This window comes from Gavia stellata, chromosome 1 (assembly GCF_030936135.1).
Source record: "Gavia stellata isolate bGavSte3 chromosome 1, bGavSte3.hap2, whole genome shotgun sequence".
NCBI lineage: Eukaryota > Metazoa > Chordata > Aves > Gaviiformes > Gaviidae > Gavia > Gavia stellata.
Window position 1 is genome coordinate 20332422 of NC_082594.1, and position 27299 is coordinate 20359720.

The following is a 27299-nucleotide window of genomic DNA, read 5'->3' on the forward strand; positions in this document are numbered from 1 at the left end:
CCCGCCGCTAGCTTTGAACAGCGGCAGCGCGCGCGCCCCATTGGCGCCGCCAGGCCCCGCCCACCCGCCGCGAGCTCTCGCGAGACGGGCCGCCCGCCGCCGCCCGCCGCCATCTTGCGTCTCGCCGTGAGGCCGGAGCCGTCACCGGCGTCGGTGAGAGAGGACGGGGAGGAGGGGCGGGGCCCGTTAATGATAGGGCTGGGAGCGCTGCTGTGGCCCCTGACAGTTCTTCGGCCCGAGCACAGGGTGTCTCTTGGCGGGTTGGCCCTGGGAGATAGCCCCGGTGGGGAACGGGCAGGGGGTCCTGCTCCTCAGCAGCAGCGCTCCGACGCGTGGGCCGAAACGCGCCTGGAGCTGGCGAGTGCCGAGCGGTCCAGGTGGCTCCTGTGGCACTGGAGAGCCCCGGGGGGCTGCCGTGCCGCCTCGCGCGTCGGCTTCGCTCCTGGTCGGGGCTGCAGCGGGCGCTGGCCTGAGGGCGAGCAGCCAGCGCTGCCGTGGAGATGGGCGAGCTCTGCCCTGCCCTTCCCTGCCGGGAGGGGAACCAGAGGCTGAGGCAGCAGTGCCCCCGGGAAGCCCCACAGCTTCATCTCTAAACTGGATCCGAGTGGAACACCAGGATGCAGTTGCACCATAGGAATGGAGTATGGCGGGGTGTCTTTTCTCAGCAGTAGTGCTGGTTTATGCTGTGTTAAACTGCCTGCCTGGTTTATTAGTGGATGAAAATACTGTGTAACGAGGGACCTAGGAGTTAGGCATGTTTAGGAATAATAAACAGGTTAATGAAGAGCATGTGTCAAATCTAAATGTAACTTGGCCTTTCGGGCCTCTTTGTTACAGCTATGTATTGTCTCAGAAGCTGTATTCGTGCTTTCTGCGTACGCTAGCTGGTCTAATGCAGGATATTGTTTTTCTCTACAAACCAGATTTCCCATAGTTAAAATACAAGACTAGGTACTTGTATACTAATGAGTTTATAGAGAGACTGTAGTTCAAAATTTAATACTGAGGATGGGCCAGATCTGGATCTGGATCTAGAAGATAGACCTGGAAATACTCCCTGTTTTGACAATGCAGTTAGCTATTTGAAGAAGGAATGAATGAAGCGAATCCTTTGTTTATCTGGGACGTACTTTAATCTCAATGTAAGGATAACTGAGTAAACTCTTTATGTAAATAAAGATTTCCGTTTCCCTTTTCTGGTCTTAAGTTTCCAATACGTCTGTCATTGTACTGTCTACTGTATGTAATGGTTGGTTGTATCAGGTTCTGAACTTCAAACTTCAAAACAGCCCGCTAAAAGGCAGTGGAGTATGTATGTGCAGATTTCTCATTTTTCTTGTTAAATTTCTAAATTTTGTCCCTAATGTAATGAGTATTTTATATTTTTGTCTATATTTTAAGGCATAATGTTTTTAACAACAGTATTACTCCGAAAGAGAATTCCTGGAAAACAATGGATTGGAAAATACAGGCGACCAAGAGTGGTTACCCTTTCAATGAAGCAAGCAATGATCCGAAGGCTGGAAATTGAAGCAGAGAATGAATATTGGCTGAGTCGACCTTACCTGACATGGGAACAGGAGTACAAACATAATGCAGAAGAGAGACGTGCAAAATGGGAAGCTTTCAAAAGCCTGACGAAAGCCAAGTTTCCTGAGCATAGATATATTGACGATCATTTAAACCACTTAAATGTTTCGAAGAAGTGGACATCTTGAATAATACAGCGTATTTATATTTGGCATGTATTATGCACTACTGTGCGATCTGCTATTGTACCTATTATTGTAGTTCTGTAATTCAGTATAAGGGTAGATGACAACTAAGACTTTGCTATGGTATACAAAATCTTACATTAAAAGTAGTCCTACAGAACAATGTACGTTTTCTTGTCTCTTTAGAAAAAGACAGTTCTCTCTGTGGCTCTCTGCTATCTGCCTGCCTTCTGTTCTTCAGGGGTTTTGCATAACACAGTGTGAGTTACCAAGTGCAATGATGATGATTCGAACTAGATTTATAGCTTCACTAATTTCCTTTTGAAAGCTATGAGAGAACACACCTGCTCTTTTGAAAGGGATTATCTGCTGGTACTGACCAGATGGCTCTTGCTGGTCACTCTCCCTTCTGAAGGGATACTTCTTGAGACGCAACTGACGCTGCTTACATAGTGCTCACTTTATCAGGCATGCAAGGACCAAGATGAACTAGAATTAAAGTTAGGTGTATGAGGCTGGAACTCACGGAAGATTGTAAAATGTTTGGTTTTTTAAACTTTCTGGAAAGAATTCTTGAATTTAAATGCCAGTCTCATTGTCATGTCAGTGTCAACTTGGGTGTTAACTGCTCTCTTACAGAGATTATTTCTGATCTAAAAGGAATGCAGCTGATTCCTGTTTTGAGTGGCAATCTGATTTCTAAGTCATGTTTAGTGTCCTGAAGGAACACAGTCAGCCACAAGTCAGAGGTTTTTTTATTTCTCCTCTCAAGACTAAGTGACCTGGAAGATGTGTCAAGAGTGGGTGTAATCTTAGGTTTGTTGCAGCTGCAGTGTAAAAACCGTGGAACAGTTACAAAATGTTGCTCAGGTAGGCAGTGTTTCTCACTGATCTAATACATGCATGTTACAGCTAAGCAATTTTCAAATTCTTTCACATACTTTTATTAAGTTGATGTTGCATTCACTGATGAATTCAAATGTCAAATCCATTCACATTTTATCACTTTGGAAAAGAGGCCTAAAATGGTACAACTTTTTATTTAAACATGAATTATACTTCAGAGAAGCATGAACAGGTCTGAACACTGATGTACAAAATCTTGAATGCACTTTCAGTGGTTGTAAATGGCTTTAGATAACTTGTGGAAAAGTATACATGTGGGGAAATTGCACAATACAATTAAAACATGAAGGAAATTCCAGGCAAAGTAATGTGACTTTGTATTTAATTAATTTATAAAAGCCCATTTTAAAAAGTTACTTCAAGTATTAAACTGTAAATGGCAACATGTTTGTGCATAGGACTAGTCCCATCTGTAACATACAAAAAATACAATAAATGCGTCATTATTACATGTATCTTTTACACTTCACCTCCAACTTTTAAATACAGCTCATTCATTACAAGTTTAGGCAGCACAATTAAAAATAACTGTGGAAGTAGAACAGCTGGGACATTGTGTTTAGTGCAAATGACCCTTGGTGGCAAATACAAAAATAACTGCAGAGATAACCCAGGGATGTTTAATTCATCTAAGTTAAAAAGGGGACAAGAGAGAGGGGGCAGACTTCACAACAGGAATGCTGCCTCTTTCTGTGATATTTTTATGATTGTAAATTGCCGTTCAGAAGGATGTAAGTTTCTCACAATAAAGCTCATGATTGATAGCAACAGGTTAAGGGACAGGAGAAATTAGAGAGAAACGTGCTAAGCATGTAAGTAAGTTGTCAGCTAAGCAATGTAAACAGAAGGGAATCTGCATGTCACCATTAATGCTTTGGTGCAAAAAAAGGTGATCCCAATACTTCATCCCCAACACATCTGCTTGACTGCTGAGCATGTGCTCTCTGTTTCTTGGGGCAGGGGATGGGAAGAAAGATGGGGAAACTCCCAAAAACCAAAGAAAGCAATCCTGTAAACATTATCAGACTTTACTACCTAATGGAAACGATTCAAGTAATTACTGCAGAAAACAAACAGCCAAACACCAGTTTTAAACAGCATTAAAACTAACTACAACTTGCAGCTTCATTACATTTCATGGCAGTGATGTAATTAAGAAAAATGCATATAAAAAGCTGTCTATGTATACAAAATAAATAGATAGAAATGAGTGTAGTAAATGTGCTCAGTATTGTAACATAACTTTATATGCAGCTGCTCTCTTTGGTGCCATGTAGGGCTAGAAGAGCCTCTGACGTTGCATACCTAGCTATTTTTTAGGTACTGTGAAAGACGTGTTCTTGATCTGCACTTAAAGTAGCTACTGTTTGGAGCCTCTGTAAATGTATACCCGAATCCCCCAATTATGTACAATTTTAGATGGCATCCTCAGAAGACATAGACTATGAGGCTCAAAGGTTTTTTTTGGGTTTTTTTAAAGTAAGTTTTTAATAAATATGGTCAGTCAGTGCTCCAGATCTAGGAAAATCTGGTTAATTTATGTCAGAGTCAACGCATCTCTTGGTAAATCTGCCAGACACTAATGCTGCTGCAGACACTGCTTTTTTTCCCTTCCTCTTGGGGCTCTGGTGAGCTACAACTGGACCATACTTTAGGTAGATCAAGAAGTTAATTGAGTGGATATTGAATGGTATTGAACTTAACCAAACCTTCCAAACCCCAACAGATTATCTGCAACACAGAAGACCCACACAAGATCAAACGAGGGAAGAAACAGTACCTGAAAACTGTTGTCATTTAGCACTCTGGAGAACAGGACCAGTTTCTAAGAATAGCATACTAGAAGTAGCTTGGTACCTGCAAATTCCACACTCAAGGGCCAGCTTCAACAAAAATGTTACCATAATTTCTACCCAAATCACTAAAAATAAAAGCGCCTGAACTCCCTCTAAAATAACCCTCTGAATATTTAAAGTGGAAGTTTTCCATCAAAGGCTTATGATGTGACACTACAGTCTCAGGATCATGCTGCAGGAAATCAGTTATGACAGAAACCTACACCCCTTCCTACCCTCTTCCCATACGAAGCCTTTGGTAAGAGCAGCAATGACGTGTATGTTGTACAGCTTGTGAATAAATCGTCAAAAGAAAACAACATTACTAGCTCTGTAGTTTTAAGTATTCTATTTATGGATCTCCTTGCCTCATCTTCACCAGGACAGGTTTAGCTTCTCAAGACATTTCAGAAATCTCGAGGAGGAATCACACTGAAATCTTGCCCTAGGTCAGGCTTCTGTCCTCACATGGGGAGTTAAATGTCATTTTGCGTGCATGACTCTTATGTGTATGTGGATTTTTTAAAAAGAAAAAAACAGTAAGAAATACTACAGCATAGTTTCTAATTCCAGCCAATGATGTCAACTATCCTAGAGTAACTACAATACTTTTTATGGCTTGCAATAGTAATTATTTTGATGGATCTAAAAGCTTAAGGGCTCTTACCTTTACTGACAATCTAGGTATTTTCAAGACTTGCTGATACAGAGTAAGTTAAAGCACAAACCCAGCAGGTGCAACATGACCCAGCACCCTGAACAGTTGTTTTCTCAGGATCCATCTCCCTTCTGACCTCCTGAGCAGGCAGGGCTGCTCTTCTCGCTGCATTCACTGGAAGTTTGCAGCTCTTCAGTGCATGGGCCAAAAGGACCTATTTCCTGGAGCACCCCTACAGCTCCCTGCCTCTGCTGGCAGCAATACCCAAGTCTGCTTGCAACTCAACAGCCAAACAGCTGTTTGTTCTCACCAACTTTTTAATTCCTTTTAATTTGGAAGAATCATATTTGAATCATTTTACTACATTTCATATTTGTCAAAATAACTTTTCAGTAATGCCTGCTTTTACACCAACAATAACTCTAGCCTCAAGAGTGTCCTAAGTACACTGCTCTCCTCCTTTTCTCATCTGAAACATGAGAAAATCTGGGACAAAATGTATCCCTGATCTACATAAAGATGTCAGAAACATCAGCTCTTCATGAATAGCCACAAAAATGTCCATCAGGTATACAAAGAACTGTTTTCAGAAGACCAGCCCTTGCTAGAGAACACACATGGAGTTAGCCCAGTCTGTTTAACTGCAGTTTTTCCTGTAGATTAACTATCCTGACTTAAGAAACCAAACAAGTTATACTGATGTTAGCCTACAGTATATATACATTCAGATAGGGGTATATCAAGCACTTTGGGGGGTGGGCAGAAGCAGAGACCATATTGCTGAATCCGTGATATTTACCATATTAGAGACATAGATTTTGCTTATAGTTCTGCTAGACAATGACTGTGCATGCATGTGTTATCTCAGCTGTAATACACTGATGCAGCAAACGCCTGATGGTATCCTGGGCCCTCCATTACAGTTCCACCAGTGTTTAGGGCTGCAAATTTTGGTATCCAGAACGAGCCATTTGAACTTGCAGTCTTCTGTCTCTGTTGTCTTCCCCAAGAAATTTTGCTGGTGCAGTACTGCTGAGAGCTTATATTCAGATGAACACTTCTCACTTGACATTCGAGAAGAAAAAGCTAAACCTTTCTGATTAATGTGTAGCAAATATTTTTGTAAGATTTGAAATCAGCAAATGCAATGTTTCTTGTACAAAGTTTGAAGAAACATTCTGCAACTTTTATAAAACATGCAAGTTTGGACCATTACTTCCATCCAACAGCAACCAAATCATGTTCAAAGTTTCTCAAAGCGTTCTTGTTCTAGAAGATTAAGAAAAATTTATTCTTTCCAAAACCAAAAAATACTTGTTTTAAACCTTACAGTATATTTGATACCTTAGTATCTCCATCATAAACATATTTGACTTAAGTAGCAATCACTCTGGGAGAGAAACCAAACAGGTTCTTTTGGTCCAGATCATCAACTCGGCTACTACCTTTAGTCTGTATCAAAAGGGCTCACGTCTATTTGTAATGAGCATCAGCTGAACATCAGAAAAGTTACAGACAGGAAAATAGTGTTTGTCACTTTTTCCAGGTGTAGAATTCCAATACCACCCAAAGATGAGTTAGCAGTCTTCTCTAGAGAGGAGTGAGGGGAAAAAAACCCCGTGTTATTTGCTGTAGGTCTTGAGCTTAGGGTGGACTTTATTCCTCACACCCAAAACACATTTTGCCATTTGTGAACAGGTACATCACTGCACAAAGCATTCAATCTTTAGCAACTTCAGCATCACTTAAACTGGACTTCAAAGTGGCAGACTAAAGCATGCAAATTTTCAGTGTGTTAACACAGATATATGATCTGACACGAATTTTCTCATAAGTACTTGATACTTGTTTAAATGGTACTTTGGAACCAATAAAAACTTGTGCCTTTATTAAAAAGATAAAATAAAAGTGTAAAACAGTATTTATAAACCATCAGGAGTCCCATAGAAAAAGCAGAACTCTTCCAGTTCCATTTTCTAACAACACACAACTGAAAAAGGTTTTTCTCAGGGGTACTTTACCATTTTGTTACTGCCTCATACAGAACGCTGCAGACATTAACAGAAAATGTAACAATTGTTAATTCCTTTTTGGACTGACTTTTCTTTGTATAGTGATAGACAATTGTTGGAAAGTAATAATCCATGTTTTTTCAACTAAAAAACAAGTTTGCTTCTTTGAGCTCTGTTCTTGATATGGTTAAATAAATAAAGTTAAAATGATGAGAGGGCTCAATCCTACAGCAAAAAAGCAACACCCAAGTAAAAGGCTTTTACGCTGCTGGCATTGCCTAGCTCCAAAGCACAGCTAGTAGAAGGAATCCTCAGTCCTGAAAGACTTGGAGAGCTATGATCATGGGGTAGACTGGTTAATAGGAAGAGGGGAGAAGACATCATCCAGTCCCTTCCACATCAGCTGGTGTTTGAACCTTTTACAGACGCACTTGAGACTCACTGGCCACGCTCTATGTTGATTTTTCTTCCCTCCCTTTTCTTTCTTTCTGTACCCTGGAGACCTGCTATGGAAGTGATTTCTGCAGTGCCTAAGGTATGAAGTTTGCCCGTGGGGAGGTAGGAGTCTCTGAAATCTACCCCCACCACTGCAGCATAACGGAAATGCATAGTTCCCACTCTGGACCTTGTGCATCCAAGCAGGGCACTTCAGGATTTGGCCCTTTGGTAGCAGTATGTAATTCAGTGTTGCATAAACGCACATTAAGAATCTTAAGGCATCTGTCTTAACTTCCCTGCTCTGCAATAGTGCTTACAAGAATCCATTGTACTGTGCAGAATCCACTGAACTGTGCAGAAACTTGAATTTGTCTCTTCTTAAAATGTTCATGTTCCATTTTTTACTGATCAACTTCTTCCAAACAAAATTAAGTAATATTCAAGCACAAAATGTGTTGCAGAAACCTAGTGAAACAAAAATGGTAATTACTGGAATTATACCATTAGCTTTGGAAAAAACAGATCATAGTGCATTACAAGAATGCAGCTAGGTAACTTTATTTACAGACTCCTGATTCAGGACAGCAGTTAAGGTAAATTCAACTCGTAATTAGACTTCTGGGATGGGTGGGGGTTTTTTTTGTTCTGTTTTTGTTTAAAACCTCTTACGTTTTAGAAGATTATCTGCACTAAGAATGGCAGTCCATCACCACTGACCTCTGGCTAAAGTCTCTTGGAACCCTGATTGGCAAGAATTGCTCATTCATTTTGAATTAAATTGATAGATATGGGGACACAAATGATATTTGCCCAGGTGAGGCTGGGGGACTGCTGGCTGGGGGATTGGCCTTCTTTTGCAAATCATGCTCTTTTCTCTAGAATAATTTGGGAATTTTACTCATCAGCCATAACTTTGCTTGAAAAATACAACTATCAGTCTGTTACAGGGTATACAAAAATGCATGGAACAGATGTTGGATCTCACAGCTATTGCAGAGTTGCTTACAATTGCAGGGGAACTGGAATTAACCACCTGGGCCTACAGAAACTTGGGCAAGTGTGACACAAAGTACACAATCTTCCTTTATTAAATTTGGCCTGACATTAGGAAGAGAGGGAGGATAGAAAGGAAATACATCCCAAACTATTACCAGTTAATTTTCTAGCCTAAGCTAGTTGCTTATGCTCTCTAGGTCAGTGGAAATAAAGATGAAGACCTTTCTATAACACCCTATCAAAGGCTGCTGGGATGAACTGCTCTCAGAAGATATATATTCCTTTCTGTGAAGAATAGAAAAGCCTTAGTAACCTCCTTAGATCAGATTAGTTTTTGTATAGAGGCCGAAAGGAGTCCGTTGCTGAGACAGTCATTTGCTCATTTATATGAAGTGTTAAGAAAAGTTGCAAAGGGAAAACTCATCATTGGTGGGTTCTCATGGTTGAGTAAGTTTTTCAGAAGTACCACTAACTAGTCTAATTTTGGTTTTATATGAGTTTACACTGAGCAGTCTGACCAACATCAGTTGAAGCATCACACCATCCCCCACAAAGACCTTTTAGACAGATTTTTTTTTCTTGAAAACAAACCCACCCCACCCCACCCCCCGCAATGATTCTTGGTCAGAAGGCTTATTTAAAAAAAAATTAAAAAAATAAGTGATCCTAAAATTACTGAGCTCACAAAACTCAAGTATTGTGTTTTCTTTCCAAAGAAAATGGCAATTCTTTGCAAGTTCTGTCTCCTATTTTTTTGGAAGAAAAAAGAAAAAGAAGGGGGTGGGGGGGTGAAGGGAGAGGGGTTGAATGACTCAGCTCTCAGCATCTACGGTCACTACTTGTCCAAGTAAGATTTGTTTCTCTTCCAGAGAGAAAAATTTCATGGGAGCTTACAAGCTCACCACAGTATGAAGTCAACATAAAAGAAGTCTAATTTAGTCACTGGAAATACACTAAGGGAAGTTTTCATATATGCAGCAGCACTCACTGTATTGCCTGAATGCAAAGCGTGCGCCGAGCTCTTACATAAAAGATCATCACTGTCAATTCCAAGTGTGACGAAGCAGTCCCTACGCAGACACCAACATTTACCTATTGACCTTGCTTCCTTGTGTGCACACAGCTTCCTGAAGTGTAGGAGCAGAGCACTGCCCACCAATATACGATTAAGAAGAAAACAGTTAAGGAGCTGTTCCTTAAGAACTGCGCTTCCGCAAGACAGCACTTGAAATTGCCTATTTAGCAGATTAGAGTCTCTTCCCTGGTCAGGTAACAAATCCAGCACTACCCACTTCAATTTAAATTACAGGATTAGTCTGACTCCGACCTAGCCAGCCCATGTTTCCTGCACTGCAGCATTACTCCCATTCTTGTCTTCTGGACAGTCATTCTGAGTGTTATTTAGACTTTTCTATTATTCATCCAACATCAGAAGACTCCTCTGCATTCCATGACTACTGACTTTTGACTTCAAGATGTGTATTTTAGTTTACTCATACATATACAGAAATGGCAATCAATTATGTTGGTCTTACCTGTTTCTCACTGAGATGGTTGGTTAGTAATAAGCTGAGATCAGCTTTCCAATGAAACTATAATATGCTTTTTTGCACCTAAAATGTGAGAGAATCTCAATTATGTGTTTTTGCAGATTTGCACAACAAACAGCAAAGACTTAAAACCAGAAAACACATTTATCGTATTGTACCTATTTTAGAAAAATATTTTCTTCACCCTAATCAAACGTAAAAGAATCTAAAAATCTCAGAACAGGAGGTGCGAAAGTGAGAATTATCTATCCATTACCTTAGTGCAATAACTCGTTTTGGAGCAGAGCACGAGACACAAGTTAGTCTTAATTTCTAAACATGCTGACTTGATTCTATGGAACAAATTTTCTTCTACTTGACTCCAACCAATTCCTAAGGACTTTTCAGGCCTAAAAATAAAATGGAAAAACCCACCACAAACAAAATCACAGAATCACCAGAAGTGTTACAGCGCAGGCTACCTGATTTAACATTTTCCTCTTCAGGGCCACTTTCCACCCACTGACTGTCACTGGCTAGCAATCGATTTTGTGATTCACTGAGTGGTCGAGTAGGAAAAGACTGATTGGCTCCAGAGCTGAAAAGTAAGCAAAGTCAACAGGATTTCTGTAATAGCAGTAGCTGCTTATTTCAGACATTTGTAGAGTAGTGAAGTTATTTAAGAGCAAAGCAAACAAAAAAACCCTACACTGCCAACTAAAAATGGCCCCTGGCCCCCAACCCCAATTCTCCTATAGGCTTGTTCAAGTCATCAGTCTAAACCCTTACCTGACATAGGCTACTCACAGTTGTAATGGAAAAGAAGCACAGATTGATAGACAAGAAGCGGCATACTGACAACCAGTTAAAAAGAAAACCTAACCAGTCCTGTCTGGAAGAACAACCTAATGCCATCTTATTCCATCAGTAAATGCTGGGGCCTTCTGCTGAACATCTTGCTAATGCAAAAGGATACTCTGTTTGCACAAGGGCCCTGCTCTTCTGTAAATTCCACAGGTTGTGTTGCACTGGAAGCAACTTCTCAGTATTGCCTTTGAACCCTCCTAATGCCTGATAACGCAGGTGACTGCTGTTGACAACAACCTTCATCAAACAAATTCATCAAACTATACAGAAGACTTCTAAAATGGCAAATGTAAACACCCCCAGAAGCTTCACATACTCCCGTGTCTTTGAATCTAAAGCAGGCTTCCTGAAAATACACTGAAGATGTAAACCATGCAAATTCGGAGGGATAAAAAGTAATGAGCTAAAAACCCTCCAGTGCTAAAAACCAGTGATCTACTTCTCTTGCAAACTGTGTCTCAGCGTCCCTTTTTTAAGCATGCCAGAGGAGGTGAAATACAAATACTACCTTGCCTTCCTCTCATTCCAAAAAATACCTTAAACTTTTTTTTCCATGGACCATTATTCAGTCTTCCCTAGGACTTTTCTGATTGTTAAGAGCCAGTAAGCTCTCTTACTTTCTGCATTACTGTTTCCTTAGAGACATATTCTCTGTTACAGGTCAAAGCTAAGAAACAGACTTTCTGCATCAAGCAGCACCATTTTTTAGTCTTGACCCATTCTGTCCTTCTCTGAAGACTTACAAATTCACTCTGAAGCTGACAAGGAGTGTAAAAAAATTAAAAAATTATTTTGAAACATTTTTTTTCTCCAGATGAAGTACAGAACAGTGCAAAATCAGTATCTTAAATGCTATAGTTACCTTTTGGCAGGTTCATTTTGGCTGGAGACAGTAAGTTGCTCTGGATCCATAATCACCAAACGAGTTGGAAAATTACACCCATCGCCCAAACTAAATCAGAAACAAAGATTCAAATCACTGTTTGTAGTTGACTTAAATGAACTGAACATGTACCTATGCAAAAGGCAAATGCTACAGGCTCGAATCAATTACTGGAGTGCAGCGTTGAACTCCAGACTTAGCCAAGGCAGTTCTACCACTAAGCCGGGTGATCAGTTAATTAAATCTTGGACCTCAAATGATTCCCACCCTGTCACTCAGTATAGATTGCTGAGCACAGCACTAGTCTATGTACTTCAGCAATATTATTGTGTTTCTGTAGACTGTAGCTCTAGCCTTCCCCCAAACCACCGTGCACGTGTAGTCAGACTATCTGGTATTTACAACCCCAGACGCTGTAGCATAAATAATACTCTAGTGGCCATGCTCTCCCCTCCGCCCACCATTTTGAGGTTAGCTCAGCCTCCTTTTAAAGCAAGTTTAATCAGGATAAAATGTGGTGGCAAAACAGACTGATCCATCTACAATATAGCTTCTGACTTTAATCACACGAAAAGTCATGGTAGTTGAGCAAACAACTGAGGCAACTTAAGATCTTGTTATTACCTCTGCTGTTTGCTACCAGACCTCAGCTTCACAAATGGGTTCACCAGCATTTTAAACTGATACACAACTCCCCAAAAGCAGTGTTGAAACATGGCTCCTACTTTGTTCTGCTGACTTTTGAGAGTGGGCAGCAGGTCAGTCTTGCTTCATCAAGCTTCTCTGATGCTTGTTGGCAACTCCCTACCACTGGCTCAGCTGAAGTTTTAAAACCAGTATTTTGCACCGTATCTGAGGTTTTTTTGCACTGCTGCTTATTTACATGCACTTTCTCAGGTGGCTTTCAATACCGAAACTGTCATCTACAGCAAAAGGAAAGCTATTCGGTGTTTTCAGGGGTAAGAGGGAGTGTTTTTAAACTGATGTTGTTTCAGTGCCGCTCAAGTTCAAGCATTTGGATCTCCTCTGAGTTGCTGATTTCTGCTCTATAATCAGACACTAATACTACCATGAAAAGGTGTACAATTTTTGAAATACACTTCTCAAAGCTTCCCAAACTCTCGTATCTGGAAGGCCCTTGTCAGTGAGGCTGCTGTCTTTGAATGAAAACCCTGTGCAGAGTTTGCTCATTTTTCTCCTGCACATTTTCCCTACACCAATATTCATTGTTTAGGATTTACAAGTTGGCTTTTCAGTTGTGCTTTATTTTTTAGGAGAAGGGGAAACAATGTGAAAGTAATGGACTCAATTTATTTCCCAATTCATTCCCATTCAGACTGAATACCTGGTAAAGATAGGGAGTAGCCAATACTTCTTTTCATCTCCAAACACCTCCCTCAGATTTTTGCTGCATCCAAGAGAAAAGCCATTTTTATCTGGGCCATTTCGAAATGTGGGTGCACGGAATGTTTCTGTAAAACAAAAACATGCATTATCTCTAAAGTGATAAGGAGTCAGGGAAGATGAATAAACAGACTCAAAAATCTCTGTTGTGAAAACAGTGTCAGGCAAGCCGAGATGATCTTGATGTGTATTATGGGGGGTGGGGGTAGGTGGGAAGAGTCATCTCAGGTAATCAGCATTAAAAAAAAAAAATCACAGAGTTAATGACAAAAATAGAAATGAAAGGTAAGAAAGTCACATAAGCACAACAGTCATCTTTCTCTCTTTACATTTAACATAAGGTCTGAGACAGGGCTAAGTACCATCAGCATGCCAAAGATACCACATCCCTTATTCATTCATGGCTAACTCTCTCTTCAGCTTGTAAGTCTTCTTTGAGCAGAAGACTTCCTCTTCTAGAAGCAATTTACCATAAGCACTACTGGACCTAAATCCATAGAGGATAGTTTTTTTCCACTTCTGCCAAGGTCTGAAGTTGAATTAAGAGCATCCCATGGTATCAGGGAAAGATGAGATCTATTAAATTAGAAACTCAGACACACCATGAAATACAGCAAACCACCACCATTTTTCTAGTCAGTCAGGTTACACCCTTGGCCAAGAACTGAGAGAACTCATTGCTCTCCCCATACCAACATCATGATCCAGATTACAATCATGATCCAGAAAGTAAATAAAGTACTTTGTTGCCAATTATGACCACTGACTTTTGGGCAAGGAATATATTAAAATTTTCTTCAAAGCTAAAAAAGAGACTGTGAATATTCCTTAGCTATAGATATATCAAAAGAAAAAGACTCAAACAACTCTTCTGTCATGCAATCAAAAAAAATTAATTTTCCTCCATCAAAAAATTCTAGCAACCTGAAAATTATTTTTTGCAACCAACCCACTTATTTTTGAGTATAGAAATTTAACTTCCATTGAAAGGTATAAAACCTTGACTTACTCAGTTGTGGAAATACCCACCAGTCCCTGTCTCCCCCAGCCCACAAAAAACACTTTCAAAAATGCTTTAGCAAGAACTTCAGATTTTTTAACTAATGCATGTAACTTGCTTGTAACTGGTCAATGACATTTAAAACATTTAGGCATAGAAATTAAAGGAATCTCTTTTATTATTTAGGAAACGTGCATCAGTGTTTCCATTTTTACTGCATTGCTTTTACAAGCCACTTCCTAATAGTGAGGTCCATTTTATTTCACAGGATTTACAAATACTCTTTTGGATCTGGTTCAAAATGTAGCATGTTCATATCCAGTAAAGCCTTCACCTTGGTTGGGGCCACCCAGCTACTCGAAGTATAATACCAGTAGGGTAACTGGCAAGTAGCAATTGCATTATATATACTTAAAACTATATAAAAACACAACAAAAGTGCACAGCAGCTCAGGGATCTCAAAAATACAAACAAAAGAAATGAACATTCATTATGAATCTACATGCTTGGCTCAAGCAGAGGACCCTTACACATGCTTATTTTTCCCCTATGTTTCACCTTTAATTACTTTCACCAAACATGCTTCTTATTGCACAATATTTAAAAATTCCGTTTATATGTGATGGCATATCCTGTAGGCCTCAAATTCTCATTGACTTGTTGGTTTTCTGGACAAGGAACAGTTCTGTATTCTAATTAACTGACCTATGGTTGATCTGTTTTTGCCAACTAGCCAGCAGTGGTAGCTGAAGAGTGACAGTATGCTGATGAAGAACATGGCTGCCACAAAGAAAAGGAATAGTACGTGGAATTTTGCATGGGTATCTGGCAATTCATTCTGGGGAGAAAGAGAGAGAGAGATTAATACGTTAACACTTTTTAGCAACTAATGCAGTATTATTGCTAAACCTTTTCTGCTACACCCATTCTGCTATAGGTCTTTCACCTCACTCTCCATGAAGAAAAAAAAGCACAAGCCTAGCTTTCCTTCCATATCATGTTAAACTGGTGTGTAACACCATTTAAAGCTGATGGGTACCCCTTCCCTATCATGGATGCATATGTTCATCTGTTTGATAGTGCTATGTATAGTTGAGGCTTAGTTTTTTAAATGCACAGTAGGGGGCAAGGAAAAAAAAAATCCTATATTAAAAAATGTTAACTGTGCAGCCACACCCGAGGAGAAAAGGGAAAACATGTCCAAAATCACTTTCTTTGAAGGGAAGAAAATACAAAAAACACCTTCCAAACCCTTTCCTGGCAAGGTAAGAATGCTGAACCTCCTTCTGAACCGTTATAAGGAACTTAAAAGGGAAATGGGTGTCATACTGTGTTTCCAAGACTGAACAACTCCTAGATAAGACCTGGGACAGATCTTCAATTTTTGATGATCTCTAAGGTTTAGGCAACAACCAGCATGTACCGAACAAAACAAATTTGTCATGTCTGACCAGGCAGAAGTGATTCACCAGAACATCTACATGAGAAGTAACAATTTCAGTACAACCACCGTATTAAAAATAACTTCCCACCCATATCAGATAGTCGATTCCACCCTCAATCCCAACTATTTTTAAGCTTGCACTTTCAAGAGGCCAATGGGATTTGTAACAATACTACTCCAGTTCTATATCCTCAAAATCACAGTACTTTTAACTAGCTGACCTTTAACAGCACTATGAAAGCAGAAAGGCTATTTTGGTTCAGCTGTTTAGTTAGCGTTATTGCCATTACTTTTTCCATTAGCTCATTCAGTATACCCACTTATCTCAGGCTGATTTTTTTTTAGACTAAAACACATACCAATTAAGATCAAGCACACATAGGTGTATCTATATCCCTGTACACTGCCTATATTCACAGGCAACAGATTACAAGTCTCCTTCCTTCTGCGATGGCGTAAATAGCTACCATGAATGACTGGATTAGAAAAATCATAGCAGGAACAGTATTTAAATAATTACAGCAATATTGGATTTTACCTTTGGACAATTCTCTGCAGCTTTCCTGCGGCAAAGCTTTGCGCAAACAAAGACAATTTATTAAACACTAGTATTATGTTAAGACGAAGTGTTTGAAAACAGCACAGGCTTTGTTAAGAAACAAATGATTGGTGTGCACACGTGCTCTCGGACGTGCCGAGTTCCAATGCCCATCAGCAGCCTCAGCCCCTGTTCTCCAAGAGAATGGAGGAGAGAGTACCTACGAGCACGCTACTAACTTCCAAGGCATGAAATTTTCTACTGAAGCATAGAAGCATTGCTATTCAGATTGTGGCTGGATCATTTTCAAGTGGTTCCTCAGCTTGAACAGCATGACTACACAGGTACATTCTTCACTAGTTGTTTCTATCACAAGCAAGGCTTATGTGAATATTCTGTATGATGAAACAATTCATAAAGGTCTGAAAAGCTCAGAATACTCCAGAGATATAAAGCAATGGTTTATAAATGACAAAATCTTTCTGACTTCAGAACATATCTATTACCATTAGATGTAGCTTCAGTCAAAACCATAAAAAAATAAATTGCCATTCTTTGCACAATTTTATTTGTTTAAAAAAAGAACCCATAACACATCAGTACAGTTTTTCTTCTTCCCAATATTTTTCAATATTGAGATTTGTATGTGGGATGCATCTTTAGCGTAGTATCTGAAATTGAACCAGTACTTAAGAAAATAAAGCAAGAAACAGGAAAGCGTAGGTTAAATTAGCTTTTAAATTCCAAACTTTATACCTAAAGAGCGGTATTAGCAGTCTTAGCTAAGATGCTAGCACTTAACAAATCTGTTGTAGGCAAGATGTACGGCTTTTAAGTTACATTAATCTGTGCAGAAAGCCTAGGGAAAGCCCAAACTTTTACCTTGGAGTCAGGCAGATATATACAGCATTTGCAAAAATGCTGGCTACTATCAGATCATGCTAGAGTAAGCAAATGATAGCAGAGTCCAGCTTTCTGAACTGCTGTCTAAGTCCAGGTTCCTAATTTACCGCCTTTTTTTTTAAATGCAGTTTTGCTTAGACAGTTTGTGCAGCAGTCCCTCTCCCCCCTGCTGTAGGGATATGTTGTGTTTTGTGATCCCTTGAAAACAAGGCTAGCAAAATAAATACTCCAATTGCTGCTTATTCCTAAGCTTCATGTTAAAGCTATGATGACTTTTCCTACCTCAGAGCACACTGCAGTGTTTCCCAGTTTCCTAATTATTTTTTGTAACTTCTATTTCTATGACTCTTTTGGAATTGCATATTTAAACAAAATAGTACTCTATAAAGAATTCTCAGGCCAGTTGATTTTGAAGCTCAAAGAGCAGTAGCAGCTTAGTCTTTGTGTTTTCTGTGGGCCAGAAAATATACATTTATTTCAGTTGCATCTTCCTAAAACAGTATCTCTATAACCTGGGGAAAGATTTTTTGAATTATGCATGATTAATCTGCATGATCCCCAGGGAGCATTTAGCTCTTCTGACTACCCAGTTTCAGCCACTGGTTTTAAGTCCTTGAATGCCAATTGCAGAACTGAAGCATCTTTCAAAAAAGGCCAATTCCTTCCTGGAGAGAAGCTGGCAGGCTTTGAGTATGTATAACAGGCTTATTCACAGTTGTGTTCTAGCAGCAGTCCACATGCCACAGCATGTGAAAAGAGAGTGAAACTTCAGACATTAGTTATTTAAAATCATTATGTGCAGTAGCAGCACAGGAGCAGAGACTTGCAGGTGAGAGAGCTGCAGAGCTTACAAAGGAAAGCAATTTGCCAATAAAATTTGGGCTACTTAGCACCTGTAATAGACTGAAGCCAGTCACTATTCTAAAGAGTCCCCTACAAACTCCTTCATGAACATAAAGTCATTAGAGCATATACCAGGTCACAATAAATCTCAAACAAAACCCATAACAAAAAAGTGCTGTCAGAGCTTGACTCGTTACTCCTCTTTTAGTAGCTAGGTCTAGCTTAAATCTAGAAAAAACTCAGAAGATCTGGTGTATGTCCTTATGTGTATATGCAAGAGAACTGAGTTCTAACTAAGGATTTTTTTTTTTTTTTTTTTTTTTTGTTAATACAACCACAGTTTTGCAGAAGCACGTGCCATCCATCCGGAACACAAATCACATCCTTGAATTAGCTATACTCAGGATTGCCAAAATAATTTGGAGGACAATGAAAGACACTGAAAACAGCTGGAAAATATACTGGTTTCAAGGGGGAGGGAGTGCAGCAAGAATGGGAGTAGATACAAATATCCACTGGGAAGTACCACCATGCATTATGTAAACAAGGCATCAAGGACTGGGCATTCAGCCAGCACTGGTGTTTATGTCAAATACATTTGGTTAAACTGAGGTTTTATCTGCTCATCTTTGACAACTTCCTAGGTAGAAATAAAAATTTCATGAGTGTAAGGAAAAGTAGTTATGAGCATAAAAAAAAAGTCATTCACGTTCCCTTGATCTACAAAACAGATTAACATCCGCCTTAGTGTGTAAGCCTGTGGTAACCATTTACAGCCAGTGTGGTTGCTCCACCACTGTACAAACCGTCTAGAGATCTTTCTTCAGCACTTCTGCATACAGCATGAAAGATGCTATGTAAAAATCCTGCATGTGCAAGTGGGAAACACAAAGACTTTTTTCAACAGAAGAGGCAGGTAGGTGTGCATGTTGCACAATGTTTGCAAGTATCTGGATATGTGTGTCATGTCTCTGTGCAAGTGCTATCAACAGTGCAAACCAATGGATTCCTAAAACTTGTGTCATTAGCACATACACCTTCACAACCTCATTACAAGTTCTGAAGTGACGAAGGCTACACTCCCCAAGAAGCAGTTCATCTTTCATCCCAACACTGGATATATACAGCAGTTTGTTGTACGCTTTCTCTGAAAAACATCTATGAGGAAGCAAATAAAGAAACACTACCTTCTGAAGGTATAGTATAACATTTCTGATAGTCAAGCTTTGGGGGGAAAAACCAACATCTAGAGAGGCTCAACTGAAAGTGTCAAAACAGTAATCTGTCTGATGCTATAGTAGACAAAGCTGAGCATTAGCAATACACTGAAGGAGCCTACAGGCAGCACGTGCCAGCAGTACTCTGCTCTGATCTGGATACAGATGTAGAGAGAAGCTTCCAGGACTCTAGAGAGAAGCTTCCAGGACTCTGTTCTGCAGTCAATAGCACTTGCAAAATTTAGTGTGTCTGTAGTATGTAACCTTTTAGGCAAGCCTACATGATTACGCTGCTGCCACCTCTTTCTGGAAGTCTATTTTAATCAGGCTATTATAAGATCAGAGGAATATTAGCTTTGTGGAATAAGTGATTTAATATGAATAAAATTAGTCAGAGACCTACTCTAATGAGTAGGCATCACGGTATCACCAGATTCTGTCTTGGAACTAACCGGAAATGAAAGCAACAATTGCAAGCACACAGCTACATTGTTTACTGTCATATGTCAGAAGTAGCCCATTCTTGCAGGAAGCAATTTTAACAACTAAATCATAAAAAAAAATAAAAATCCCTCTTAAGTTTACTTCCTCTGCTCAAGGGTCCACTTCAATGATTGTGTCTGATGGACTTTGGAACAGCCTTGCTGTAAATGCTGGTGTTAAATGTTCATTGTAGTCAGATGTCCTGTGGACTTTTGTTGCACTAATACTTATGAAGTGAGGTGACAAAGCAAATTCATTTTTTTTGCTCAAGCACTGACTGGTAAATATGTAAGAGCACATCTACAGTTTCATTAGAAATTGCATACAAAGCACTGGAAAGCAGCCAGGCAGATGTTTGGGAGTGGCACATTCACAAATTAAAAATTTAACTATTTACAGTCAAGCAAGACTGAACAGCAGAATCAGACCATTTCATTTGAAATATTTGTCAAGCTACAGCTACAACTGATAAATACATTTATGGCTTTCATCTTGCACAATACTGACAGCTCAATTCCCACATAGTCCCTTGCTCTCCAGTGACAGGCCGCTATACAGAACTGACAGACTAAGAGAAACATAGTACTTTGGCAAATCAGACGAACACAAACAAACATACTTTTTGCACCATTTATCTTACTTGTCTAATGCAAACTGTCTCAAAGTACAGCTATTCTGAATACATAATCAAGCTTCTCTTACCCTGACATGGCAACATCTTTTTGCTCCAATGAAGATTATTTCTACAGCTACAGATAATGACTGCTTTTCCCGGTTACTCTGACAGTAACTAGCATCTAAGAAATATGTCCTGTTATTTACTTATAAAGATGTGATGGAGAGCCTTCCACTTACAGTGGTTTTTCCCATGCTAGTTAATGGAAACTGATGAAGGGAATTCTGATGCTAGCTCTTCTGACTAGAGACAGGAAGGCATAGAATCATAGAATCATTTAGTTTGGAAAAGACCTTTAAGATCATCAAGTTCAACCATAAACCTAACACTGCTAAGTCCACCACTAAACCATGTCCCTAAGCGTAAGCATAGTACAAGGTTTTGGAGATGAAAGGGAACAATGCCAGAAGACACCCTCTTCAGCCTGGAATGTGACTGGAACAAAACTGATAGGAGGAATATAACACTGATGTACAAGGATGGTTGCCGTTCACGTAAATGTTATTAGATCTACTAAAATGCATATATGTGTATCAATCATTTGACATCTAATAATAGTTGCAAGGAAGATGTATATCATTAAAACTGTACATATCTTAGAATTCTACCCATATCAGATCAGTAAAAGCCACTAGTATAAAGTTCAGACACGCCTGTGTAGGGACTCTAAAACAGAGCTCAGTCAGTTCCCAAGAAATTAATCTGCTTTATCTGGTAGCAGATTATCCATAGACAAGTCTAGGAAGATACAAAATTGTTATTTATATTTCACATATGTCAGTATTTTTATATATACGTGTGTATGTATATATATACACATACATATATGTAATTGCTTGATAGCCCGTTCTTTCTATATCTACATATCTATTTCCAATAGTCAAAAAAACCTGAGCTGTGCCACTCGATTTTGATGAGGCAGAGAAATTGCACAGTGTCCGCATCAGAACTTCTTCCAATTACTCATCCTGGGCAGTGTAATACATTTAATTCATTAATATTTGGAAGGTTGTCCTGCTTCAGTCACTTCGATTGATGCTGTTAACGGTAATGAACTACGGAACAGAGTAAATGGTGAGTGACAACATGCTGATGCAGCCTCCAATAACACATGCAGGATTAAACAAATGAACAACGACAAAAAAAAGCCTTAGAACTTACTGTCCAAAACTTTATGAAGTACTGCAAGACTGTAGCAGCAACAAACAGACAGTACAGTAAGGAATACATTAAAAACAGGAGGAAGAATTTGTAGTTAGAAAATCCCACACAATTATTCACCCTAGAAGGAGGGGAAAGAGAAAGAGGTTACTATGATATACATTCAGCTTTTGCAGAGCATAACATGTATGATGTCTGTGGTATGTCCAAAACAGTCTGGCACTAGTGTTTCAGAAGCATTTTAAGCCACCATTGTGAATGAAGTCTTTTTCCTCAGGCCAAATAATCTGGGCCTCTCACATAAATTTTGCCCCCCATGAAGTTCTACAAGACAGGACACGAGCTGGCAAAGCGTATGATACATACAGTCTGTATAGGAAGCGTCTCACACACTATGAAATAACTGCAGTCATCGCAGAAGATAATACAAGCCTCTCCATCAATTTCAGTGGATGTTGCCTTGGTTACAAAACTACCTTCAAGTCAACTACTGATAGCAGTATTTTTATAGTGACAGCAAGTAATATTTTTACTGATTACCAGTGAATACAAACTGTAGAAGAGTAACTGTCTGAGCGGGTCTTATGTATCATCTAGATTCCAGAACTGATTTTCACAGTGTAGTGGCGATCTCCTCTCCTTGTAACAATACCAAACTAAAAGAAAGAAATTCCATTTCTCATAGGTCTCGTTAACACCAGGGTTTCTCTCTATAAGGAGAAACTGTATGATTTGTGCTACTGGGCCTACAACTCTATGTTGCAACACACGTCGGGAACAAGGTTTATTTTCACATATTAAAGCCTCAAGAAATTATGTGAAAATCAAGTTTTACTTCAAAGTTGCATTTTTGAAGCAGCATCTAATTCATCATGTAGGATCTAATTCATCATTATTATACTGATTTTTTTTTTTTTTTAATAAACTTACCATGGACAATGGTGGTCCATTTTTAATACACATCTGAAAGAGATAATTTCCAGTAAGTTAAAGCAAATAATACATTTTCTTTCTAAGACACATACTTTTGGCTTCTACAGGTTCAGGGGTTGGTGGGGTTTTTTTTGTTGTTGTTTGTTTGTTTTTTGGTGGGTTTTTTAAAGTATTTTGCCCCACTGTATCTTTTTCAAGTCCTTCTCAATCATGCCAATTCTCTGTATTATAGCAGCCATCTGTTCACCCAAAAGGACAAAGTGAGATTCAGAAGAGTTATGAAGCGAGTCTTGTAAATTAACATGGGGAGCATTACTGAGCAACATCATGTAATAGTTCATTAAGCCACACTAGTTTTATGTGCACATTGAGAGAAAATAAATCCAAAGGACCCTTCAGAGTTGTATGGATAAGGTATGTTAGCCTGGCATTCACTTCAACTAAGTCTACCTTAGGGCTATTTTTGCTACCTTGTTTTGTTTGCTGCTTGCTTGGTTAGTTTTTAAAGCTAATTGAGGAAAAGAGCAGCACAGTGGGTAATTTGAATAGTCCACATGCCATTTTCATCCAGTTTTAGTATAAGGACAGATACTAGACACTCAGACACACAGACATTCACTGTATTTACTAATAAATTTGATTTTAGCCAAAAGATGTGTATTAGGTTCTTCAGTTTACTAGATTTCCTCAAGCTCAGCCTACTCAAGTCTCACTCATAGCCTTAGTCTTTAGTGCCCTTACAGACTTCTCCGATGATTCAGAATGAGACTAGGGAACAGCAGTGATGTCTTTGAAATGGTTAAGGCATGTAATTGCATTGTCAATCTTTGAGATAAACATTTTTAGCATTATTAGCAGCACATATCTGTTTCAAGGCTGCAGAAGCAAGATACGATAAAAAAGTTCTATAATAAGCATTTGCTGTGCTGGTATCTCAGACCTGCCTTTCCTCACTTTTAATCACTGACTTTTCCAATTTTTTTTTTTTCTTTTAAAGATAAGCACTGTTTTACAAAGCTACAAGCAGGTTTCCTAAAAAGTTTTGCCACTTCGGACAATGGGGTTGCAATAATAATACTGCACCAACAGGAGGAACTTTGCTCTTCCGTGAAATCCTGGTACTGAGGGTCTGAGAGAGGAACAAATAATAAAACCTGCTGTTATGCAAGGGCTGACACACTGAAGACACGAACATGCTACAGTGATGATAGCAAGAGAGAAAAGCCATCATTCCAGATTCAGAAACTTACATGTCACATGCAGAACAGTGGTGGCAGCGGTCAGGTTTGATTAGCTGGCATCGATCACAGTATCTGATTGCTGCATTCAAGTGGCAAGGGTCAAGTCATTAGAACGCATTTAATGTTATAAAGGTTTTCCCCCTTTAACATGAACGGAATCTTAAAGAGCTTCCTGCCCTCCCCTGCCACACCTGTTCTCACAGAGATTCATGTGCCTACTCTCATATGGTATATGCTTGTGATTTTTTTAAGAAATGTATCATGTGAAAGTATTTCAAACACTTTCATCTATTACTACTGTACTGAGTCCATTTCCATTTACTCTTGGGCTCCCCAGTCTTCCCATCCTTCATCCTCTGGCACTGATCCCCTATTGCTTGCTTGCTTTCACCTCTGGACAGGGTACTCAGTCATCCCATTGTAAAACTACATTCTTTCAGCAAGCCAACTCTCTGCATTAGCTTTCTCTATCCCCTTCAGCAAATAGTGATCTAGTAGACTGTTCAGTAAATTAGCTCTTCTTCATCTTTCCTGGATATTTTTAAACAAGCCTTCAGGCTCTTTTCAATGGAAATACGACACCAGCATAAGCAGTTTGAAAGGAGGAAAGCCAACACCTACAGCTAAGCAGAACTGCTAAGAGCTGGCAAGAGCTTCCCAGACCACTCCAGGAACTTAAGACTGGGATTCCCTGAAAGGGAGGCTTGTATTCAAAAAAGCCAGGTGTCCTTAGACTTCGGAAAGTCACAGTAAACTGGTAACAGTTATTCTGAGCAGTTGATGTTTTTGGAAAACTCTACAGTGTTGCTAGTTTCAAGAAGAGAAAAAGATATATATTTTTTAAAAATGTAGCTGTTATATGAATATACATATGTATAAGACAGCAGTTTCACAGATCATTCCTATATAAGTTGGAATAAAAATGCCTATATGTATTAAAGGCAAATACAGAAACAGCCCATAATTAGCTTTGTACTGAATTACAGATGGGAATGAAACAACATTTACTCGTTCTTAAATTTTAGCCTTAAGTATGATGTTTCTCCTCCTGCTGAACTGATACAGCTCAGAAAAAGAATTTTAAAGGGGGATATAAATGATTATAAAATTGAGTAAAAAGTTGAATTTTCTCTATTTCTAGCTGTATTTCTTTGCTGTGCTTATTTTTTATAACCACAATTAGAGATAAATGTTGTAATCTATCTGCTTGCTAGAAGAGGATTTTTTTTTTTTTTTTTAAATTCCAAATACTGGCTACATGTTGAGATTCCCAGACAAAGGACTTCAGTTTCTCTTGGGGGGGGAAAAAAACCAGCCCAAACAAATAACAAAACAAAGTCATGGCCTTTGCAATATGTGATTAATAGATCGTTCATTCAGTGACATCAAATGAATTTCACTGTATTAAAACTAGCAGCTTCAGGAGCACAGAATTATCTTTATATTTCACCTCTCGATGCTGTTGTCGTATAGATAGGCAAGTCTTTAGCAGCTCTTCTCAAAATCTCCTGCTGGGATTCTGGTCTCTCTTCTTTCTCATATAGTTCTTTATCAGCTTTTGACAAGCAAAACTAGCAGGGAGGGAGAAGATGGAATGAAGAGAGGAAATTAATTGTGTTCTAGTCAAGCTCCAAGGAAAAGACCCTATGTATCTTGATCCTATGCCTTTGGACAACCCCCACCCACACACCCAAAAGACCCCATGTAAAGAAAAGCAGAATGCTGCAGGAATTACAGGAGATCCTCAAAACTCCAAGATGGTCCTGGGCATATTTTAAAGAAAATAATCTTTCTCTCTGTTCCTTTATCTATAGCATTTTCCCTTCAACACAAAGGAAGCCAGAGACTCAGGGTAGTTTTAAGGAGGTGTAACCTTTCCTTTATGCTTATCAGGAGTTAAATTTAAGTGATCTGTGAACAAGAGAAAGGTGCAACAGTCCTTTGCTGCTAGGGCACTAAAGTTCTCTTATCCCACTTCCTCTCTCCGACTTCATGGCTTCAGCATAGAAGCTGAAAGAGTTTTACTGGAATTTTTACTTGGGAGTAGTCAGCACTAGTCTCAAAATCCATGAGCTGTACTGAAAGCAACTTCAGCAAAGCCTGTACAGTTTCAGAGAGAGTTACAATTCTGAGTAAAGCATGAGGAGCATTACTGTTGAAGCCTCCCTGAAATGTAAAGCTTTACCAGAAGAACCTGGAGAGCTTTTACTCATTTGTGAAACACTTAGTTTAGTATCCACTGAAATTATGAGCTTTACCATTTAAGCCCCACAAAACCCAGTGCGCTGACAAGCCCCTGCAGAGTTGGGGAACTCACTATTTCTTTTGGTATTTTTCTATTCTGAAGCACTTTTAAACTCTGAGATTCCCGCATGGACTACAAGAGCCCTTTTTATGAGTGCACATAGACAAAGTATTCATGGTAGTGAGTGGAAAATGCTGTGTGTAAAACAGGAACAAAAATTGGCTTAGTGTGGTTTAATATGACCACATTTTCCTTCCAAGAACATGTATATGATTATTTCACATGGATTTTCCTCTCAACCTGTACTTTTTCCTCTTTTGGATTACAGTCAGTTGGCAAGCAACAACGAAGACTCCACTTACAGAGAGGAGGAAGCAGTAAGACATTGCTGCAATTTCTCCGCGTTATTTCCTAACCCAGAATGCAAATAAGTTGCCTCATATCTCACAGAATCTAGTTAAGTCTCCTGTTACGTGTAGTATCATCCCAGTTATTAAGCCTACTCACCATTCAAGGGTGAAACATAAAACATAATCCCCTTTTAAATAATCAGAAACGAGGATCAATCTATGTGAAGACTGAAATTAAAGTTTAACATTGCAGTCATCGCCAAGAGTTTGACCTCATTTTTTAATATCCGTCTCTAAGCTAGACAGTCAAATATAAAAACTAGAGATGCTCACATAAAAAGTTTAAGGCAGATATGAAACATCATGTCAGCAATACACCTTCCTCCCTATTGCCCTTGCGAATCTGCTAGATGACCAAATGCCTGTCTCCATGACCCGCAATCAAGCGGAGGTGGCATTAAACATGGAATACTACTTCTAGATGACATTTCTATGGCAAACCATTAATGCACAGAAAAGGAACTAAATCACAAGATTTAAAGCTTTTTAAATTTGTCCAAGTAACATCATAATATTAATCCAAAAATCCTGGATAGGATTTTGGTTTTCCGAACAGCTATACTTCTGCTCTAATTTCAGAAATTAATAGGGCTTTGAGACCACAGTCTCTTTGGACAATGGCAGGATATGTTCAAAGACATCAAAAGTTGTCTGTTACCACATAGCTAACAGAATTTCCAATGAGGTTCCAGCAGTTCTTATTGAAAACAGAAAGAGTCCCTTTGTTTCCTTCCTCTTTCTGGATCTTGTATAATGTTGATTGTTCTTTCTTATGACAAATGTACAGGGATTACACTAAAACAACAGCAGCTGCAGAATCTTTTTTTAGTTCGATAGTAAGATCACAGGATGCTATTTGTTTTGCAAGAATGGCTAATTTGAAAGACTAAAAATATGTATGTTCATACTCTCATACAATGGGAAGATTCTGAAATCAGGTTTTGTTTTTAAGTAAAACTAG

At 39.1% G+C, this 27299-nt stretch overlaps 2 protein-coding genes across 2 annotated transcripts in view; one reads left to right on the forward strand and one right to left on the reverse strand.

The window, feature by feature from the left end:
- Positions 1 to 105: 105 nt before the first annotated feature.
- MRPL57 (mitochondrial ribosomal protein L57) lies at positions 106 to 2462 on the forward strand. The gene is made up of 2 exons (XM_059830054.1): positions 106 to 153; positions 1402 to 2462. Exon 2 carries the CDS (start codon positions 1407 to 1409, stop codon positions 1716 to 1718), a length of 312 nt encoding a protein of 103 aa, XP_059686037.1. The 5' UTR covers positions 106 to 153; positions 1402 to 1406; the 3' UTR covers positions 1719 to 2462.
- The window catches only part of ZDHHC20 (zinc finger DHHC-type palmitoyltransferase 20), a 50645-nt gene continuing 25800 nt past the window's right edge, over positions 2455 to 27299 (reverse strand). The window contains exons 4-13 of the mRNA XM_059829957.1: positions 25134 to 25254; positions 23693 to 23762; positions 22440 to 22472; positions 21510 to 21630; positions 14950 to 15082; positions 13185 to 13311; positions 11819 to 11908; positions 10572 to 10687; positions 10096 to 10173; positions 2455 to 8029 (exon numbers count right to left, since the gene is read on the reverse strand). Coding sequence (XP_059685940.1) covers positions 10136 to 10173; positions 10572 to 10687; positions 11819 to 11908; positions 13185 to 13311; positions 14950 to 15082; positions 21510 to 21630; positions 22440 to 22472; positions 23693 to 23762; positions 25134 to 25254 — 849 coding nt within the window. The 3' untranslated portion in view covers positions 2455 to 8029; positions 10096 to 10135. The remainder of the gene's footprint in view (positions 8030 to 10095; positions 10174 to 10571; positions 10688 to 11818; positions 11909 to 13184; positions 13312 to 14949; positions 15083 to 21509; positions 21631 to 22439; positions 22473 to 23692; positions 23763 to 25133; positions 25255 to 27299) is intronic.